The sequence below is a fragment of the Parasteatoda tepidariorum genome, chromosome 4, assembly GCF_982258835.1.
Source record: "Parasteatoda tepidariorum strain Cologne lab strain chromosome 4, Ptep-v5.0, whole genome shotgun sequence".
NCBI lineage: Eukaryota > Metazoa > Arthropoda > Arachnida > Araneae > Theridiidae > Parasteatoda > Parasteatoda tepidariorum.
In genome coordinates, this window is record NC_141758.1 from 41,643,306 (window position 1) to 41,667,474 (window position 24,169).

The following is a 24,169-nucleotide window of genomic DNA, read 5'->3' on the forward strand; positions in this document are numbered from 1 at the left end:
ATATTTACAAGCAAATTTTTTATTGTAAAAATCATTGCACTTACCTGATTTATGATTCCCGGAGAATTCCAAAATGATAAGTTCCTTGTTTGAAAACTTTATTCTCAAATAATAGATACATAGTTTATACCTTCATTACTTTTAGATAACATACTACACAGCAAAATTTTATAATTTATATGAATTTGAATATGTAGCTAAAAACAGAATAGCTGAATTCTAGTTGAACTTATTCTTTCAAAATTAAAAAAAACTTACCAAGAAAACGATTTAAATTAATTAAGAATCAGCACAAATGGCACTATTTCAAGTAACTTGGATAATTTTTTATTGTTGTTTTCCGAATTATATGGATACAGAAATATATACTATTCTATAAATAAGAAGAATATGCTATAACTATTACAATTCTGTATGTTCTGAATTCATATTTATTCACTGGAATGACGAAAGCAATGTTGACTTCACTTTAATTCGTAATGAATTGAAGACAGAAGAAATGCATTTTACCTTAATACACACATCTGTAACAGTATCCGAAATCGGAAGTCATCAGTTGCAAGTTTGTTCATAATAGAAATTAAAAATTATTGAGGAATTTTTCTTCAAATGTTTGGCGTGTTCTGTTCCAGAAAGATTTACTAATATTCTGGAGATTTTTTTCAAGTTCTTCGGCCTTTTCCTTAGGGAAATTGTGTTTCTTATTTGCTGCTAAAAAATGGCGTCTGATTCAGTCAATGACTTTGATGGAACTAAATTAAAACGTGATAAATTAATGTCCGATATTTACAGGCTCCCGCTAGACGGCGTACTCGAGCGTTGCGATCGCGAATTACTTATTCTAAATGTCTTAATTCCATTGTCTCAAATTGCATTTTGCACATTATAATAAGTTTGCATGCAATAAAAGGAAAAATTCATCATTAAAAATTTCCTTTTGTGAAATTTTACAAAATATGCACCGTTTCCAATAAATTCCAAGTCGTTTGTTAATGAAGTTTGTGTCATTCACAATAATCGTTTGCTTTAAGTTTCATGATATCCATAGCGTTGCGTGTTGCCATTTTCCTGAAACGAAACTTTACGCAACCAACTTGAGCGTATTATTCGAAACAACAAAGGAGAGACAATTTGAAACATTCGCAATCAGGCAGAACGAAAACAGTGGGAAAAAGAGGAGACATTTACTCATAAGATTATTGATGAGAAAACAAGAACTTTAAAAAAACGTAACTATATTCGCAGATTCAACTTTTAGAACCGTTCAGTGATCTTTCTAGTGAGGTTGTTTCGTTTTCATCGGTTTCTTGTTGTTGGTGCTAACTTCCGCTTACTATACTCGTGGATATGATTTGATCTTGGAAGGTGTTGGCGTGTTATTGGCGTTAGATAGAGGAAGAAGACCTTATAACCCAATTTTCTGTGATGTGTTGTTTCGATGGGGAAGGAATCGTCAGGGATTCTATTCGAAACGTGCAGTGATGATGAGTGTTGAGGATGTGGGATCAAGTTATTCAGGAAGACCACCAAGATGATGAAGTGGAAAGTTGTAAAAAATCCACGCTGTGCTTCTGCGGAGTAAGTTAGCTTTGTTAACTTCACTTTCAACTTATTCTTGAAAGAAAAAGAGTAATTTTTTGTTCGAAAAGGCACATCAGAAATGGCATATGGATAAAAAAAGATAATTTTCAATTAATTATTAATTGAATTAAAAATTAGTTTTAAATTTAGTGTTACTTGCACGAAATGTATAGATTAATCTAAAATTATTTGTAATAATTCATTTTGTGAAAACAGTTGAATATCATATAAATGGTAATTACGTTACGTTAGTTGAATCATTAACTTTTATGTTAATTATGTAATTAACATTATTTTTTAAATTCCATGTTTTATCAAATTTTCATTATGTTCATAAAAAATTGATAGACTTTATTACAGAAAAATACTTTAATAGTACTCCTTCTCCACAATAATTATTTACCATTTATTTGTTCCTTTCGTCATCGTTATCACCTTAATTACTTCTCGTTTCTAAATTTCAGTTTTAAAATATATTTATTCCTTGAAGGGACTTAATAGCGTAAAACTAAATCAATCTTTTCTGCAAGAAAATTTTTTTGTTACAGAATTGCATATTTCTTTTTTCGATTACATGAAAAAAAGGATATATTACATAAAAAGCAAAAATAAATCAACCATATATTTTATATAGATTTTTCATTAAATATTGGATTTTCATTTCTTTCATTTATTATATTCCGCAAAAAAACCCGTTCTTATTACTTAGCCTCTTGCAAATTTTAATATTTTTATTTTGTTAAAGTTATGCTTGAAATAATCACTGTTAAATAACAATTAAATCCTTGACAATAAAGTAAATATCGTTTTCTCGCTTGCATCCTCTTTTAATAAAGAAAATATTCCTTTAAGCAGCTCGAATTCACTTTTTTTTTCAGTGCTTTTTTTTTATTTCATCACAGGCGACAAACAGCGAAATTACAATAGCGGATGTACGGCTCTTAGGTGTTCAACTCCATAACGTTGTTTAAAATAATTGACTAGATGAGATGCTATAAAATTACTCATATGATAAGAGCTTACATAAACTCGTCAACTCAGAGTATTGTTCCGTGGAAAAACTAACTCCAATGCTTAAAAGATTAATAATTTGGTATAATTTAATATGTATGAATTCATTTGTGTTAAGGTTGGGATAGGATGAATTTTTTCTTTCCTTAGATTTTAGATTATGTTAATAAATGTTAAAAGAATTATTATCCTTTCTTTTTTCATTTTTTTTATTGGTGCAATTGTTTTTCTCTCAGAGCAAACGACAACAAGTTTTTAATTGTTTATTAAAAACCTGTAAAATGAGTGAGGTACAAAATAAAACACCAAAAAGCAACATTTAAAATAAAAAGAACTCTTAGCATTTAAGAAACATATTGTGGTAGAACATCATCAAGCTAGAGTTTAACTGGCTGTAAATCCTTCTGGTTTCCGGACGTCGGTCTGTAAAATTGGTTTTGGAATCGCTTTAATTGACAGATGTAGTTTGTAGCATATAGTTCTATTATTTTCTAGTTTTCAAAAAGGGCTGTATCACCTTAAAATCCTTTTTAAAAAATTCCGCTTGGCCCTTTAAAATTCCTCTTTTTTTTCTTTTTTCCGATTTTATTTAAACTTTACACAAGTGATGATAAGGTTAATCAGCTTTAATACTACTGTAGTATTTTCAATTTCGTCCATGAATTCTTGCAATTAAAGAGCAGCACATGTATACAATTTGAAATAAATCTAACAATTTAATCTAAAAACTTATGAAATTTTAAAAACTTTCCTTATTTGTCAAATAGCTTGGTAATAATCTTTTATATCCCCACTTCTCTCAGAGCAAATTTGTTTTATTAACTAAATTAATTCAAAACAAGCAGCTGAAATTGAAAAACTTATTCTTCTGAAAATATTATTGAGAGTAAAAGAATACAATGCTAATAAACAATGAAGGAAAAAAAGCAAGAATGTCACCGAAATTTCGTCTGTAACATTTTAGCATTAAAATTAAAAAGAAAGAAAGACATAGCTAAATAATAATTAATACTTCTATGTAATCATTAATTTATATTTAAGTTCTTATTTGTTTATATTTACTAGTAAGATAGTTTTTAAAGTATAAATTTGTATTTCAAAATGAACAAAATGGTGCAATTAGGATTAATTTGATGTTTTCAGGAAAAGAACATTTTTAAAGTTCATTTACATTACATGCACAATATACCTTTTTAATTATTTGGGGGAAATTTTAGTATTTTCCTTTATTTTTCCTCTTATATATAAGTTAAGCATTAAACAATTTAAAAAAATGAATAAGTATATAGAAATAGAATTTCCTATTATCCAACAATAGGATAATAAAAAATATTTACTTAAATATTTTATTTAAAAGTTTTTTATGTTAATAGAAGAGTCAAAGGAAGTATTGTTAAAAAAAACAATTTACCATATTGTAAGGATAAAAGGAAACTCTAATAAATTTATATTCTATGTTTTAAAGCATAAAGACTGTCGATTCAAGCAACGGTAAAAAGTACCGGCTCTTAGGGTGCCGGTACTTTTTATAGTAAAATCTCTTTTTGCCGCTTTTTTATCTCTTTCATATATATTTTTTCTGACACTCTGATTTCTAGCAAAAAAATATTTTTTAATTATAAAAGCAATCTAATAAATAGCTACTAAAAAACTGTTAGCTTATCTGATTTTCGTTTGTTTTAAAATGTAAAATCTATAAAAAGCCCCTTTATTTATTTATTTCATTAATCAAAAAATATTCCACCATGCACAAAAATCCTTTTTCAAAAAAATTAAAATTTCTTTATTTATAGAATTTAATATTCAATAATAAATAAATAAATAAATTTAAATGATAAATAAGTTATAAAATCTTATAATGAATATTGTTATAAAACAATCACTAGATCTGTTAAAAACAGATCTAATAATTGTTTTTTTAAGACATTTTTCCATAATATAATATTGAGAGAAAATTAAGAAATTTACTTTTGCCTAGAGACAATTAGGAAATTTACTTTTGGCTAATGACAATTTCTAAATAATCTCTTAAGATTATAGAGAAAACGTCTTTCTCAATAATTCTCTAAAAGGCAATTTCTTAATATCTTTTAAGAGGAGACCATTGAAAAAGTTACAGTTATTGTGAATTTCTCAAAAAAGTAAATTTTTAATAACTTTTTGAATTGACATTATAGTTAAAACAAGTATGTTTTTTTTCCCATTATTCTATTTGGTTCAATCTTGTCTATGCAATTAGTTATGAGAAATTAATCGCGCAATCGCTTGATACTTTAGTACATGTCCTTGGTGACATCTTAAACAAACTAAATGTGTTTAGGAATTTTTTTTCAAACTATTTAAAAATTTAATTCAGTAGTTAAAAATATCCCATGAATCATACGTTTAGCATTTTTGGCAAAAATTATAAAATACATGCGTCTATAGTTTACTAGCTACATCTGTTACCATTATCTATGCTTAATTATTGTATAACTAGTGGGCTGCGCCCCCTACTCGCTGACGCTCACCAACCCCCGAAAATTGCTTCGCAATCTTATATGGTTTGCTTCGCAAACCAAGCTCGCTTCGCTCGGTATATTGCAAATGCACAAAATTCTAAGAATTCAAAACAATCATTCAAATCCATATAACAACTTTTTTTAAAAAAAAAATTATATCTTTGTAGTAAATACTAAGTCATTAAAATAAATTTGAATTCAAATAAATGACATGTAATTCGTTAAATCTATTAGAAATGTGCTATAGTATAAAATCTTAAGATAAAATTTCTAAAACTGATATCTCTTTAAAGAGGTTAAAATTTTGACTATAATTAAGTTTTTTAAAAATTGAAATAAGAGAATTGCAATGGAAAAACCTGCATAAACAAAACATTGAATTTCGGAAGAAATCTCATTTGGTGAGAATGCTCTCTCTTGTCAAAAAATACAAAATAAACTGACCTCAAATAAAGCTCAAAGGACTTCGAATAAAATAATTAAGGAAACTACTATCACGTTTAATATAAAAGGAATATTTATTAACTAAACAATAAAATTACAGCATCGCAGTTCCAAAAAACAAATCTCACACTCACTCAAAAAAACAATTTACTTTCTAATTAGTCACCATAGCAACCACAAAACTTTTCTCGTTACCATCTATAAACTGATATATAATAAATAAATTATTTAACAAAAAATACGATGCGCATAAGCACATAATATTTTACACTCTGGTTATTTCAGTTTCCGTTTTTAAAAGCGCTATATGTTGAGCCACCTCAACTAGATTTGGCATGTGACATTTTTAGCGGCAATCATTGGTCGATTTTCTAGCGTTGCCATTCGGAGAGTTGTAATGAGGCTTTTTTTTGTTGCCGTGTAAGAGAAATATATATATAGATGTTACTTGTTTGTTTGAATCTGACATTGGAGATAACAAATATGTTTTACACGTTATTTTTTTAGCTTCAATCTTGTTAATGAAATTATGTTAGGAGAAATAATCTTAAGCCAGCCGGCAAACTGAATAAGTTTTTTAATTTTCTTTTAATTCGTCGAAAAATTTAATAGTGTAATAAAAACATTCCTTAAAACTAACATTTATTTCACCATAAAATACATACATCTATAGTATACTAGCAATAGTATACTACTTCTTTTTTCATTTCGCCATGTGTATTTTTGTAAAGATAAAACTTCTGGTAAAATTACCGTACTGTAAGAAAACGACATTTCCGGTTTAAAAAAAAGCAAAGAAGCATAATTCTGGTAACAAAATCAAATCATGTGATATTCATAAAAAATTCATTTGGTAGTTTTTTTCGTTGATATGGTAATGGTTTACCAGAAATTCTGGTTTTCAAAATTATAGTTCTTATTCCACATATTTCTTAAAAAATTGAAAAATAAGTTTAATCGAATAAATGATTTTTATGCCATGCTCTAAGGTATCATGATAAAAATACCAAAATTTATCACACATTATAATACCATATTTTATTGCTAATTTTACTAAAATCATTACCAAAGCGCTTTGATAAAATTCATCACCATTTTTGGTGTACCCAATCAGCCAGAAACACGGTAAAGTTTACTATATCCTGATGGTTTGAACTATACTTTTTTTCTCGCTGTAAAAACTATTTTTTGCATAGATGTGAAAGCAAATCATGAAAGTAATGTGAATACTAATTTTATTATGTTTCTTGCAAAATATTTTTCGACTTGATATTGCCTAGGTAGCTTAAGACAATAGCATTTTAACCTTAAATAGTGTTTTGTTTTAACTCATAAAAATCAGTTTTAATATATTTTTTTTTATAGAAATTATACATTTTTCGACTTTCTTTAAAATTTGAACAAGAAAATTTATTTCTAATATCTATTTTGTTAATCTAATATATATGTTTCTAATATCTAGTTGTTTAGTACTGTTTTGTATAAAAGTTTTTAGCTAAGTTTTGGATGAAATTATAACTTTCCTTTAACTATAAATTTCCAAAAGTGATATTTGAACCTCCTTTATTTTGTTTAACATTCTTAACTATATTCAATTTAATTTACTTTAAGATAAGTCTACACCATTTACATGTAAACTAAATTTAAAAGTTGGTATATAATTCTGTTGATATTTAAAACAGCAAATCAGAATCCTGATTAAAAACAATAAATGTTTATAAAAAATATCTTTGAAATGAAAAAGTATGAGAGAGCATAATTATAACGATTTGCGATTGTCTATACCTTTAGTTGTATACTAGAAAAAAGGATAACATTAAAAGAATCTGGTTATTACTTAGTTATTCTATACAAAAGTTAATCATTTTTTTTCTTGTCTAAATAAAAGTGAGGAAAACTAATTTTTTAAAAAAAATCATGATTTCTTAGAAGCTTAAAAAAACTTGTCTCCAAAAAATGAAATTTTATTTTTAGTGAATAATGATTACATTAACTTTCATTATTAGCAAGGCTTTTTTAATTTTTATAAAAGCATTTTTCTCTCATCATAATGAATTTGTGTAAAATATGGGTACAATTGAGACAGTCATTGAGTTTCCCCTAATTTTTAAGAAGGTTTCAATGCCGTTATTATAATCAATGATAATTAATAAATCAAAAAAGTTTCACAGTTACTTATAAATATTTTTATATGAGTTTTTACTCATTGTATGCTTTGAATCCTTTATGATATTTTTAACATTTTTATTTCTACATGGGTCCGAGAAAATTCCTCATTTAATTGCGACCATTTTCAGTAACTGAAAATTATAAAGCTTCATAACAAATTTAATTTGTTTCGGCATAATTGCAGATTTTTGTTTAAGATGTTTGGTGATCTTGCATTTAAAACTAAATAACAACTCTTTATTTTTCTAATAAGTCTTTTTTAATTATTAGTATTAGCTCAATGTATTTGTTAGTTTCGAAAAATCAAAATAGCTCAAGGCGAGGTACAACGGAAGAAATTATTCTAATTCAATTGTATAATTTTTACAGTTGAAAACTAATGAACAAACCTTTATTTTTTTATTTAAATTTCTAATTAGTACTAAATTCAATGTAATTAGTTTTTTAATAAGAATTAGTTCAATTTAATTGTTAGTTTTAAATCACAATCAAAATAAGCTCAAAGCGAATTACAACGGAAGAAATTATCCCAATTTTACGCAATTTTTACGGTTGTTTCTATTGAAAACTAATGAAGAAACCTTTATTTTTCTATTCAGTTTTTTAATTAGTACTGAATTCCATGCAATCAGTTTTTTTTAATAAGAACTAGTTTAATTTATTTGTTAGTTTAAATCAAAATTGAAATAGATCAAAGCGAATTACTACGGAAGAAATTATTCCAATTTTACATAATTTTCACGATTGTTTCGGGTGAAAACTAATGAACAAACTTTCATTTTTCTATTTAGTTTTTCAACTAGTACTAAATTCAATGTAATTAGTTTTTTTAATAATAAGTAGTTTAATTTATTAGTTAGTTTTAATCAAAATCGAAACAGCTCAAAGCGAATTACTACGGAAGAAATAATCACTATTAATTACTTTCACGGTTAAAATAAAGAACGGTAAATCGAATTCGTTTTTACATAACTATAGATTTCTGTTATATAGCAATATATACTGTTGTATAGCAATATATGCTATAGATTTCTGTTGTATAGCAATGTTCTGCTGTATGACAATGTATAGCAATTTTCCATTTAAAATTAACGGAAACTTTTTTCGGTTTTTCCTCTAATACTAACTTAATGCATTTAACAGTTTCCGAAAATTAAAATAGCTAAAAGCGAAATACAACGGAGGAAATAATCTCCATTCGATTACATTACTTTCACGGTTGAAATAAGGAACGAGAAACCGAATAAAGTCGATAGAAACCTCATGCTTGAAAGCTCATTCGTAAAAAAGTTTCTCATGCTCATATCCTTTTTTACTACCACTCCGAAATTTTAAAAACAGTCTGGTTTCGAGGCATTAAAGAAAGATGACCGGATAGTGTCAAAAGTGTTTAAAAGACAAAGAAAAGAAACTAAGATTGTAGTCGTTAAAAATTACTTTCCTTTGACCTAATAAATCTTCTTTTACATACAAAAAACAAGACATTTGAAGTGAAATTGACTGGTAAAAATAGAAGAGTCGAAAGATCAAGTTATATTTTGTTTGGGAAAAAGTATAATAAGTATTTTCGAACTATTTTTAAATCTTTTACGCAACCGTCTTAAGTGAAACTTTATTTTTAAAAGAAAAAAATTTAATAGCCGTTCTAAATAGAATCGATGAGAACTTTCGAATTATTTTATATGATTAGATTCTTAACACTGAACTATATTTTGTTTGGGGAAAATGAAATAAATATTTTTGTACCATTACCTTGTAAAAAGTGATTCGTGTTTTTTTTTAATATAATTCATTTAATAGCCCGGTTCTAAATAGAATAAGAGAAAATTTTTAAAACAGTTTGTAAGACGTTTCTTTGATTAAAACTTGCTCGTGATTAATTACGAACAATATCAAATTATAATCAGTTATTGCGAATAGCATCAGTTTACATAAACTCAATAAGAACTTGTTATAGATTTTTGATTGAGAATAAAAATTTAAATTTCTTGATTTTTTTTCATTAATAGTAAGATCGACTTAGTTTTCATTATGAGCATATTAGTTTTCAAAGAACGAATTATAGTTTTTATAACGATAATTTTAGTTTCGAATCTGAGCAATTTAGCTTTTAATTGGAGAATTTCAGTTTTCAATGTGAGTATATTAGATTTAAATTTGGGAATTTTGATTTCCAATCTGAGCATTTAGTTTTCATTTTAAAGAAAATGCTAAGAAAATATGCATAATAAAATGAAGAGTTTTTCAGTGGGATGGGGGTTTCCTTTTTTATCTCCAGAATTGTTTGCGAAGTCGTCATGAAATTTGGACAATAGCTGAGAGGGGGCCGGGATAGCCTGGTCGGTAGGGCGCTGGGCCCATATCCAAGAGGTCGTGGGTTCGATCCTCGCCGGCCGAAGACTCCTCGTGTAGTAAATGGTGACTGATGCACGTTAAATCTGTCGAGTCTCAAAGTCCTCCATGTTCCCACAACAAATCAATACCTCTGGGGGTACTGATCCAGGACTTTCCTTGTCTTCTGGATTGGTTCAAAATTACAAGGCTACGGAGTTGAACGTAAGTAGTCGTAAACCCATGAAATTGGGTCGGCTGTTCAACGACGGTTATAAAATAAAAATAAAATAGCTGAGAGGAGCACAAATTTAGTTCCTTCGAAAATTTCAATTAGTTCGTTAGATGAAATCGTTGAAAAAATGGAATTTTTTCATTGGTTAAGCGTTAGTCAATGTTTTAAATTAAGTTATAGACGATTAAATTTTTAAATATTTTAAAGATAACATCAGTGATGTTTACTAACTTATTGTTATTAACTTATTTAAGTAATGTTATTTATTTGAACAAAAAAAAAGGAATTATTACAAGTTCTTTAATATTTAAATATTTTTTATTCGTTCCACCAGATAAACCCACTGGCGGTTAAGGAAATGGGCAAAATTGGGAGAATGTTTCTCCCCTACACACAGTTCCCCTATCAGTTAACATGGGAGAACCGGTTTTGCTATGCAGAGAAGACTGCAGGTTAAAATGCGACTTTTTACGTGCAGAACCGTCAGTGGGTTTTAAATGAATTAATTGAACAAGGTAGCATAAGCGGGCTACGTCAGCATAATAGTATTTCTAAAGTCATCTGGAATAACGTAACTTTATTTTTATTGATATTTCATTTATGGTTATGCTTTTAAAGCATGTTTGCATAAAGGGAAATAACTTAAAAACAACGAAAACTTAATTAAAAACAACTAAATTGTGTACGGAAAAAAAATTAGCGAATAAATGATATTTATTCGTTTAGAAGAAATGTAAAAAATCACCAAATTATTATTGACGCCAATGATCCTTAATTTTGGTAATAGGTAAAAATTAAAATAAATGATAAACTATGTACTAAACAGGAAAACTGATAGACCAAAGGTACTTAATAGTTTAAGGGAGCAGCGAAAAGTTCACATGCTATTATTGACACTAAAATGATTAATTAATTTTGATAAAAGGTACTAATCGAAAAGAAAAAAATTAAGGCATACTAAAAAGAAATAAATTAATGCAAAAATTTTATGAGTTAGTTGAAGAGAAGCATGAAACTTTTAACGCCTTTGAGTCTTAATTAATTTTGGTAATGGGTAATAACTGCACTAAAAAGCAAAATTATTTAAAAATTGGTACTGGTTCGAGAAATGTAAACAATTATTATGTTGTTATTGTCGCTAATGATGCTTAATTAATTTCGATAATGGGTAATAACTGCACTAAAAAGCAAAATTATTTAAAAATTGGTATTAATTCGAGAAACGTAAACATTCGTTATGCTGTTATTGTTGCCAATGATAAATTTTGGTTATAAGCACTTCTGGTATTATGAAAATTTGTTGCTATGTTAATGTGTACCAATTACAGTGATACAAGTACAAAGAATTATATTAGTATATTAGGTACTTGTAAAAACTGCATCAATACTATAGAGTTTTAATCTAAATACTGAGGAAATAGGTTCTTACTGCCCTTTCAAAAATATAGGAACTGGAGAAATTTGAATTCAATTTTGGAATATAACTATTATGAATTAGTCTCAAGCAATTTATGCTAAATGATAATAAATATCTTTATTTCGACGAGATGTACTTCTTAAAACGTGTTTTGCCTATTCTAATAACGTAAAGCCACTTGAAGGGCAACAATTATTAATTAGTGGAAAAAGGAAGTATTTCATATTTATTAATTGTGTCGTTATATAACTTTCAGTTTTATGCAAGATTGCAATAAGTACTTATTTATGGATTTTTTTATTTTTCACCTAATACAAAGAACAGGTATTCATCCAGCAATAAATATATTTGAGCAGTTTTTAAATATTTCACTGCATTCTATTGTATATTTAAACAGTTTTCTATACTTGTATTCTGCACTGAGAAAACAAGTATGGTCCAAACTACCAGAATATGGTAAAATTTACAGTGTTTCTACCTCTATGGAAACACCAGAAATTAAGTTAATTTTTACCAAAGCTTTGGTAATGATTTTGCTAAAATTATCAATAAAATGCGTGATAAAATTTTATAATGTGTTTGGTTTTATAATGTGTGATAAAATTTAGTAAATTAGATTAAATTTAGGAAATTTTACCAGATACCTTAAGGCATGACATAAAAACCATATAATTGGTTAAATTCAGTTTTCAGTTTTGTATTTTTACTAAATGAGTGGTAATAGGCTCCATAATTTTAAAAACCAAAATTTCCGGTAAACCGTTACAATACGAACGGAAAAATTACCAAATCTATATTCTAAATAACGTATATTTTGCTTGCTTTACCAGAATTGTGGTTTTTTACCGAAAATTTCTTTCGTATACAGTACGGTAATTTCACCAGAATGTTTTTCTTTTAAATTAAATTCTATAAGTTCGAAGTAAATTAATAAAGAATTTTCGAAATGCTTATTGATAGTTTAAAGTTGATAAAAAAAATAAAATAATAGTTTAAAGTTGATTAAAAAATAAAATGGTAGTTTACAGTTGATAAAAAGTAAAATAATAGTTTAAAGTTGATAAAAAAATGAAATAATAGTTTAGAGTTGATAAAAAAAAATAATAGTTCAAAGTTGATAAAAAATAAAATAATAGTTGAAAGTTGATAAAATTTTTTTTCATTTAGTAATACCTTACTTTTTATTGCTACTTCATTTAATAAAAAAAAGTAATCAGCAGGTCATCAAACTTTCTAATGATGCTATGAATTTTTTCAAATAGGTAAATTGGAGGAATAGGATAGACGGGATAATTGGTTATTGGTTTTAGATTTATATATAGTTTTATTTGAAATTTTTATTTTATATGTAGTTTGTTCAATCTTTCTCTGAATAAAAATTACTTTTTGTTAATCCTAATGAACTGAAAAACATTATAACCGTTAGCTTACATTAAAAATTTTTGAATTAAAAAATACACTACTGAGTACAAAGTGCAAAGAATATTTATTAGAAAGCATTTACATGTCAGATACTCTTCTTTATTCATATACCAATACCTTTAAAACGCTTAAAGTTCAAAACAAAATCAACTTTTCAATTACTTTTTTAATTTCAGATAGTGTTGTAAATCGCTGTTGTTGGTTTTGTTGTTGGTTTATAGGTCACCGGAATTGAGATAAAAACTATGCGCTTGTTTAAAATTATATTGCTATTGACAAATTTATTATTGGCAAATTATACACTTTTTGTTTACCGACAAATTTAGGCGCAAAATAGTCTAAATATTTTTTGGATAATAGATTTTTCAGTAATTTATTTAACATAAAAGTATTAAGGTGCAAATTGTCATTTCTAAATCTTACTGTTCTTTTAATTATTATTTTTTGCAGAATTATTTGCAACATGATTTCCTATTTGCGAAAAAATTAGCAATTTTTGAAGGAAAATATTTTAATTCGCTTTATTAATAAAATGATTGTTAGCAAAAATTGCGTTTCTTTTTAAATTTTTATTTTGAATGTATTTTATTTTAGTTTTCTGTTACATGCATCGAAGCTCATCGAAATGTAATATGATATAAATTTCGTGCGTAAAATACGTGTAAATAAATAAAATGCATACAGTACTTACTGTATTAATTAATTCTTCTAAAACTTTATTTATAAGGTATCAGGATTTTACCTAAAATGAAAAATGAGATTCGTCTCCACATTTGCTGGTGAATTCTGTAACAAAATTTTCCCATTTCTGATTGCGCCTCAAAACAATTATTAGTAAATTGGTACTTAATATATGATTAATTACACACTTAAGTCTTCTAAGTATTTTTGTATAATTTATGAGCATAATACTATAATATTTAGGTGTGGAAATTTTAAACATAAACAGTGTTATGGTGTCGCATAATATCATACTAATTTTTGGTAGCGTAATACGTAATAATTTTATACTTCTGTAACCTACTATGCTGAAATGTTCCACCACCTGTCGGACAGATTTTGAATTATTACTAAATTCAGTATATTGAGAACTTTGACAATATCGTCGACGTGTCTTGAAAGTAGTTAAAATTTAAATCAAAGTACTTCAGCGTGGGCAAAGTCGAGGGTAACAGCGAAAGGTGAAAAAAATTAGTTAATATACTGTTTAAAATAATTATGGTGTTAGAATAGGAGAAGAAACTGAAGAATTCGAATATTTAAATGCAGTTGTCCTGAGTATTCGGCTTAGCTACAATTGAAGTTTATACATATCTTGTGCAAGATAATTTTGAAAGGGAACAAGCTGGTTGCTAAGAAGCGGATAATTTATTTTACTAGTTTATTAAGGTGAAGTTACCGTATTGTATAATAATGACACTTCTGGTTGTAAAAAAAACTTATTTTGGTTAATAACACTAAAACTATACTGAATTTTTACCATTAATTAGGTATTTTTTCCGTTCATGTGACAAGGGTTTACCGGAAATTCTGATTCCAAAATTATAGTTCTTATTACCTCACATTTAGTACAAAATACGAAACTGAAAAGTAAATTTCTCCGAATAAATAGTTTTCATGCCACGCTTTAATGTATCATGATAAAATTACAAAAGTTTACCACATTTACTAAATTTTATTATACATTATAAAATATTATTTTATTAGTAATTTTTCTAAAATCATTATCAAAGTTCATCGGCAAGAGTTACCGAGCATATTAGTGTCCCTGTATAGCCAGAAACACGGTAAATTTTACCATATTCTGATAGTTTTGAGTATAATTTTTTTCTTAGTGTAAACTGATAATTAATATGCTTTTATATTTTAACACAAAATTTCCTAACACCATTTTGATTGTTTTTATAAAAAATTAATAATAACTTCATTAACAATAAATAAGCAACACTTATAATATAAATTATCTTTGGATTAAATTTGTGATTAAAAAAAGACGAAAAGGAATCAACCTGGATTTAACTATTAAAATAAACGTCGGTGTTGATCGAATTAAAAAAACGACATTCCTTTATGCTTCATTACATTCTAAATCTCACGTTATTGTTAGTAAAATCTTCTCTAATGTGATAGCAGAACAAACGATGAATTTGTATTCATGGAATCAGTTCGAATTGACAACAGCAGATGTAAAAATTTTAAGAGACATGTCTCCGAAGCAATGGTATGTTTTTTTGATGTATCCATTATTCTCTTCACGCTTTGATTCGGCAGATCGCAGTACTGCAGATCTTCTGAATATACAGTTCGTTAATGTAAATTTATAAATATTAGTGTTCGTAAAGCTAAAACAACGTAAAAAGAGCACAAATAATATCACGCAAGCAATCATTTCTGTACTAAAATAAAGCCCCTTCAGGTGCCCGAAACACAGAAAAATTATCTCTTATATCTCTTTGTTTAAGCTCTGAAGAAGGTGCTTCAGTATGGTACAGAAACGATGGTACATTTTGAGAAATTCTGGATCAAATTACGGTATAAAGTACCGATACTTTGGTCTCATTATCTGTTTTTGCACCACCATTTTGCCGTAATTTTCACAGTAGTATTTATTTGATTAGAATGATTCAGAGATTTTACGGTAATCATTACTATAAAAATTACGATATATCAAATATTTTCCCAGTAACATGTTCTTGCATAAATGATTTTACTGTAATTTAATTATGGTAATAAAAATTTTACCTTAATTTGATCCGGAATTTTTTGCAGTGTAAATATGTTTATGTGACATTTTTTGTGCTCCTTTTTTTAAAGTTTTAATCATATACATCACAAAGTTAAATCTTTTTTGTTTGGATTAGTCTTTTTAATTGTCTATTTATGTGTTCCTATTGGTTAATTGGTTATGACGCTCGCAAATGTGAATATTAGAATTAGAAATTCTCATAAAAGTCATACATTTAACAGTGTATTTACTTATCAATCTAGGATGATGTATGATGTATATATATATTTAATAATTAGGAACTGATTACTGATATAACTGATTCATAAGTTACTTGAAATAGTTCTTAAAATTGAAAAAAATAAGTACAACCATTGCTTCTACTAAACTACAAACTATGCTGCTATAAGCTTTACTACTTTTTGTGTCATGAACACAATATTTAGAAAAAAATTACACAGTGTAACAAGAAAAATGCTCAAATTCCTGTTTTATGCTTTAAGTACCGAACATTTAAAAATGTTTCAACATTTCAAAAAAATATTATTTTTGTTTTGATTATTTTTATTCATAAAACAATGCTTTAAGAAGTTAAGCTACCCTCAAATCAAATGTAGAACCCAGAAGTTATACCAGCCAAATTACTCTATTGCTCCTGAAACCATTTAAAAACCTGATACAATGATGTACACCAGTGTTCCCCAACCTTTATATCATCGCGGAACCTGTCAACGTTTGATAATTTTACCGCGGCCGGCTGGTGGTGGGGGGGGGGGCGTTGATTGCTTATATTTTAGATTATTTTGATTTATTAATTTTATTTAATTGTATTTAAACATACCTTCAAAATAAAATACAGTTACACCGAAAAATAAATATGAAATGATTTAACATTAGCTTGCTAGAACATTATATCACCCTTATAGAACCCTGAGCTTGTTTCTTTCCAATGAGACGGTTCCATCTGGGGGTAATCGGAGACAATGATACATTACAAACATTAAAAAATTTATGTCACTACCTATGGGGGCCCCTTTTTTTCAATAAATAAAATTTTAATGGAACACAGATATTTTTACTTTGGTATATAAACCTAGGAATTTGAATTCAGTTTCAATGAAATGGGCGACCCGTTTCCATTTGATCCACGGACCGGGGGTCGAGGAGCACTGGTGTATACAACTCATTTGTTTTTCAAAACTGCTGTTAGATTTGCATCTGGTGTAATTTTGCATCTGAGGAGTCAAATTCGGTTACCTGTATAGCAGCATAAGAATTATCTGCTATGCAGCTTATTATTAGAGGTAAAATATTGCCTTTTTTACTTTTAGATGTAAAAAAAAAATACATTTTTCTACTGAGACAAAACAAACTAAACTGTAAGTTAGAAAGAAATGAAAGTATTAAAGTAAAAAATTCATAGAAACAACTTTTCTGCATTTTTGTTTTAATTGCGCTATTAAATAAACGCAAATGCAAAGTTAATAAAGGGAAATATTTTAGTTTCAATTATGCTTCACTATTACCGCAGGAAAGAGATGCGTTTCATCAGGAAATATCGGCCAGCTTTGCTTTTTTAGCTTTTACTTATTTTTCTTGTATTTTTTGGAATAAAAGTCTTAAAACTGCTATGACTCTAAACACTAATATTTACAATTGAAGCGTTTACACTCGAAAAAAAATCTGCTAAAAATTACCATACTGTATGGTAATAGTTCTGGTGAAACAAACCGTACTTCTGGTAATAAAAATCTAAATATATGATATTTCATAAACAATTCATTTATTAATTTTTCCTTTCATATGGTAAAGGTTAACTGAAAATTCTGGTTTTCAGAATTCTGTTGTTGTTGCTGCTTATCCTCATAGATCTGACATTGGTCAGATCAACTCCAAAAAGTTGTTGACAGACAGAAAGTCGATGACAAGAAGGGGATCGGAAGCTAAGTCTGCCCTTGAATTCTAGTTATTATTACCACGCATTTAGTAAAAAAATACAAAACAGAAAAGTAAATTTTAAAAAATAGATGATTTTTATGCCATGATCAAATCATCAAAATTTGCCCCATTTACTAAATTTTTCACAAATTATATTTTATGGCTTATTTAACCTAAATCATTGCAAAAGTGCTTCGGTAAAAATTACCGAGCTTTTTAGTGCTTCCATAAAGCCAGAAACACGTTAAATTTAATCATATAGTAATTTTGGCTATATTTTTTTCACGGTGTAGATAGCATTCAAATGCGTAGAAATCATAATGTGCATAAATTGAATCAGATGTTCATAATTCAAAGGTTCAACAGAATGTCTATGTTGCATATTGGTTTTAAAATATATTATAAATATACAGAGATCACATAACTTCATTAAAGGAAGAATACTATCAATAGCATGTATGCAAAACTAGACTAAAATACATAAGCATCTAATGAGCGAGCAAAGCGATCTTTAGCGGCAGGCAAAGCAATCCGAAAAGAACCGTTGAAGCAGCTCTCAGGATTGACGAGCACAGCGAGTAGGGAATAAATCCTGTAATTTAATTTAAAATAAGAGGTAAATTTTAATTTTTTTAATCCTTTTCCTTCTTTCTTTTTTTTTGGAAAATGTAGAATTTTTTTTTAATTATCTGTTAACAAAATTAACGATTGTGGTAACTGTATAATTATTAAGCATACACTTATCGTACCATTTGCAAAGCTAAATATCAATATTATTGGTTTACTATATATTATTATATGTTAAATAAGTTGCATTGTGAAAATTGCGGCGTAGTGTCTCCCCGAATTAAGTATTGAAAACCCCCCAAAAAGTGTATCAAAGAGAATTCTACTTTTAAGTTAATACATAATCAAGTCATAAATATACTTTAAAGGGCGCTATTAAATCTAAACACCAATAATAGAAAAGGCTTACACCAAATTCATGCGCAGTCACACCATTTGTTAATTCAATTTACTTCCAAAACCGCCAATTTTTGCTTACTTTGGATATTGTGAGTAGATTGTAACGAAATTACATGAAATAGAATGATTGCATGATTCTGCGAAATGACATACGAGTTTGTTATTTCCTTGCATGCTTCAATACAGCTACGGAAAGAAACGTTCGCTTGAACAAAATGTCTGTGTGTTTTTAGTTGTGCAAGATGGGTAATTATATTTAAATTTTTAGCTATCTTTCAATTAAATTAAATAGTTTTTTAGTATTAAATCTCAATCAGCTTCAGTTATGTGAAGCCTAATTGGAATTCGTCTAAATACCCTCTTTGATATGCGTGTGATTGATTGACAAACTAATTTTATTTTATGAATTAGTGAAAATATACATCTTAAATTAACTTTATTTTTACTTTTAGTTGTATCGTGAAAATACATTTACTGGCTTTTATGAGTATTATGTCTTACTGTTATAAAAAACATTATAAACACCAAAAATATCGGTAGCTATTTCACATCAAAATTTATGCTAAAGAACATTCATAGTCTATCACGACATTAAGAATTACAATTATGCCTTTAAGAATTATTCTAAGAATAACAGTTCTTTCCTTTTTAAAACAATATGGAAAAAGAAATACAGTTTTTATTGTACATTATTAATGCACTGTAAAAATAAAAGGAAAAACATAGTAAAAATTGAAATAATAATAATAATGAAAAGTTAAATAAATAACATGTTTCGACAAAAAATTATAATTAAATATTAGATAATAATAAACTTGTAATGCAATAAGTAAATCATCAACTTACATAAAGCAATAAACTTCTTCTATATATTTTATATGTTCTTTTAACCTTTCGCTAGTTCATTTAATTTCATTTAATCAAAAAGATGTTTATCAAAAATGAGATCAAAAATAAATTTGAATTTTTTCAATTTAGTGTGATCCATTTCTTCACATATTATACATTTTAAATTTACTTTTTTTGAAAAAATACTATGAGGATATGCACTGATTCCTATTTACTCTTTTATTTACTTGTTTGCCCTAAACTATAACGAAGTTAATTTTTTGGTTATTATTTAAATTTTAAATTTACTTTTTGAAATTAATTTTATTGATTTCATAGATTATTCATAATTAGATAGGCATATAAATTTATTATTAAGACAAACTATATTAACACTAAATTGTTAGATTTTTTATTTTAAAATGACAGTGAAATAACCGGCAGCAGTCAATCCATCCAATTAATCGTAAAGTTTACTGTTAGGAGCATTTCTTCATCATTAAGAACATTTCTTCATCATCACCGTTTACAGTTGATATGATTAAAAAACTATGAATGCAAAATTATATATGGTTTTGTGACCATTTACAGATAACATGGTATCAAAACCCTAAAAATGTAGCTTAACTGGACATAGACAGGGCTTTTATTAGGTAATAGACACTCGAGTTAGGTTGTAATTGAGTTGTGCTTTGTCAAATGAGCCGTGGAATGTGACTTAATTAGTTTATCTGGTGGTGCCATATCGCTTGAGAAAATGCTAGACTTTACTGTATTAAGAAGCTATGTGGTGCTGCCATTTATGCATGAATGAGAGTTTCGTATTCTGAAAGTCCAGAATCACCAATCGGAGAGTACATGACATTGGAAACTCTCGTGTGTTAGAGGAATGGTAGAAATACTGTGGTGTCAACGCTAGGATTCGAACCTTCATTCAGGTGGTAATGGGATTAAAAGATTAGTCCTCTATGCTATAGTATGTTGTGCACAGCTGCGAGGAGCGAAGTGACCTTATAAAGTGGGCTTAGTTAGTAAAGATAAAATTCTGGTTGTTTGACCGTCTCAAGTGAAAATAGACAATAAATTTTTTTTCTCATAGTTAGCAGTTTGAATACCATCTTTTACATGGTTATTTGACTATTCTGATTGAATATCATAAAAGTGAGTTTCTCTGTGAAACTTCTAACATTGTAGTTAATACACATAAAATTTATAATGTTTAATAAACTTTTAATATTTTTTAAGTTTATAAAAATTTTAATTATTGAAATTAAGTAATTTATAAAAAAATATATAATATACACTACAATATTTTTTTTTCTTAGAACGTAACATTTTTATTTTAAGGAGAATGACTTGTATCCGCATGTAACAATTCCAATTATTTTTTTTTATTTAAGTGTTCGCCCTAAAATATAATGCAGCTTTAAAATTACTTTTAATATTTACTGAAATATTGAAAGACTTGAAGAAATAAAGTTTTTATAATTACCAACTTAATAATAAATTATTCATGACGGAATACATTTATTTTCTTGAATGAAGCATAACCACATATTTTTATTGTCTGCATCATTTCCTTCAAATTATTTAAATTTTAAAATTTCTATTTAAATTAATTTTACACTTCGGCTTTAGAAAAGAGGTGTGTCAATAAAGATTTTATAATCAACAGCTTTTTTAATAAGTTATTTCGAGTGTATTCTATTCATTTTCTGGGGAATGTATCATATGTATTGATTCCTTTTTTTTTTACTTGTTTGCCCTAAAGTATAAAATGCTTAAACTTTTCTACGTTTTTACACTTTAAATTTTCCTTTTAGATAAATTCTATAAATTAACACTAGATAACATTTATTGATATTAAAATTTCAAAGCAACCGGTTTTCGAAATTTGTTTGTATTGTATTCAAGAATTTTAAAATTCCTTATGGCATAATGCTTTAATATTCGAGAAAATGATTGAAGCACCATAACTTCCGTTACTTCTGTCATTTTTTTCAGTATAATTAAATTTTAAATATGCTTTTGCTCTAAATGTTTAATTAACTTCTTTCTTTTAACAAACTGCTTGAGTTTTTACTTGCATTGAACTCTTGTTTCTCTTAAAATCTTTGATATAAGTTTCTCCAATTTCTAATTTAAAAATTGCTCAAGCGTATCTATTTCTATTACTCCTGTCATTTCTCACAAAATAATTAATAAATTATTATTAATAGTAACAATTAATAAATAATTAACAATACATTTTTCTTCTATGTAACAAACTAATGTTTTTCTTCTTTTTCAGATAAAAAAACAGTTTTTTTTTAATAGATTAAAATGTTGTGGAAACAATGTATTAAGCTTCTCAAATTTTATGCAATTATTCTTCACCATTATTATTTACCTTTTGAAGCAGAATTTTTATTAAACATATTTTTCATACTTTTTTCATTATTTTGCATAAATATAGGACAAAAAAAGTGAAAAACATTATATTTAGCATTTTAATAATTCATGGTTATGAAATACAGAATGCAACACCGGTGTATTCTTTCTACATTATAAGTTAAATTCTTTCAAACATGGCTCACTTAAAAAACAATAATTTTTCCAAATTTGTAGTTATTCAGATTTAAGAGAAACAGTTATTCATTATTGAATCTTTGATTTACAAAATTAATTATTTATAAAATCTTTAATATGAATAAAAAAAAAGTCTCAAACTACTTTCTTTGTATTTTATATTTTAATACAAATATGATTCCGATATTCTAACAGATTTTTTTAGTAACTATTAGACAATTTTTCATAATTAAAAAATACCTAAATTTATTTTTGCTTGCAGTTAGAATGTCAGAAAATTAAAAGGGACATCGAGACGTCCCATCTGCGTAAAAGTTGTGTTTTACTTCATGAAAATGAGAAAGTAAATAACCAATTGCTAAAACTAAGTTAGAATAAATATGTACCTATTACTTTACTTTATTTATTTTTAAAAAATAATAAGAAAAAAATGAAATAGCATGGGTATTATTTTTATTAATTCATTATTTGCATTGCAAATTAGCATTGCTGAGAAATGTTGCTGTTAAAAATAGGATGACAAGTACTTACAATGCAAACCGAGTACTTAAAATGCAAATTTTTTAAAAAATAAATGCTGTATATCATTTTTTCAACACTCTTGAAGAATTCTAAAATTCGATTTTTTAATTATCTTTCACTAATTTCTGAACTATTTTCCTGGTTTGTAATAATGTAAACATTATTATTTTTTAAAATGGCGGTGAAATGTTGCGGTTGAAAATAGGATGACAAGTACTTGCAATGCAAACCGAGTACTTATATTGCAAATTTTTTAAAAAATAAATGCAGTATATCATTGTTTCAACATTCTCGAAGAATTCTAAAATTCCATTTTCAGATAATCTTTTACCAATTTGTGAACTATTTTACTGGCTTGTAATAAATTAATCATTATTATTTTTTAAAATGGCGGTGAAATGGTGCTGTTGAAAATAAGATGGCAAGTACTTACAATGCAAATTTTTTGAAAAAAAAATGCAGTATATCATTGTTTCAACATTCTCGAGGAATTCTAAAATTCGATTTTCAGATATCTTTTACTAATTTGTGAACTATTTTACTGGCTTGCAATAAATTAATCCTTATTATTTTTTAAAATGGCGGTGAAATGGTGCTGTTGAAAATAAGATGGCAAGTACTTGCAATGAAAACCGAGAACTTACAATGCAAATTTTTTTAATGATAAATGCTGTATATTATTTTTTTAACATTCTTTAAGAATTCTAAAATTTACTTTTTATGTTATCTTTTACTAATTTGTTAACTATTTTACTGGTTTGTAATAATGTAATCATTATTATTTTTTTTAAATGACAGTGAAATGGTGCGGTTGAAAATAGGATGACAAGTACTTGCAATGGAAACCGTTAGAATTGGAAAAAGAATTTGATGAAAAAGGGAGCCTTTTCTATTTATTGTTCTTAAAGTGTCGATTTCAAGTAACAAACATGTAATTCCAACACTGTAAAGTATAACTGTCTCTAAAACAACCCATCTGTATGCAAGACAAAAATTATGATGTTTAGTTCCGCCAGGTAGCGTAACTGTGGAGTTCAAAAACATTGTGCTTGCATAATTTTTTTTTTCTTTCTCCACGTTATTCAGAACTTGACGCTATGCATACAGTGATTTGGGAAACGCTTTATTTTGTTTGGGTGTCGCATTGTTTGGAAACTATCGGGAAAATCTGAAGAAAAAATGGCACGTTATATTCCTATTCCAGAAGAGAAGTAAGATATTATCATAGATCGTATCACGTAACACGTGCCTTATCATCACGTAATGTGAATTCATTCCTTTAGGTAAAACTGTTTAGAATAGTGGGTATGAAAAATACTTTATTCCAACGATCCCATTTAAAACAAACCAGATATTATAGATCTGGATTATAGATTTTATAGATCTGAATACAAGATAGATTTTTCATTACAAATAAAGTACTGAAATGAAATTTTAGATAACTAGTCAAAATAGAGAAGTTTAATGTCGTCCAGACATAACCTCACGGAGACAAAATAATATAGCGTTAG

General features: G+C 27.1%; 1 protein-coding gene across 1 annotated transcript in view; it reads left to right on the plus strand.

The window, feature by feature from the left end:
• The first annotated feature begins 1,135 nt into the window (after positions 1–1,135).
• Positions 1,136–24,169, plus strand: part of LOC107456442 (uncharacterized) — a 75,009-nt gene continuing 51,975 nt past the window's right edge. Inside the window, exon 1 of the mRNA XM_016074304.4 lies at positions 1,136–1,578. Coding sequence (XP_015929790.1) covers positions 1,532–1,578 — 47 coding nt within the window. The 5' untranslated portion in view covers positions 1,136–1,531. The remainder of the gene's footprint in view (positions 1,579–24,169) is intronic.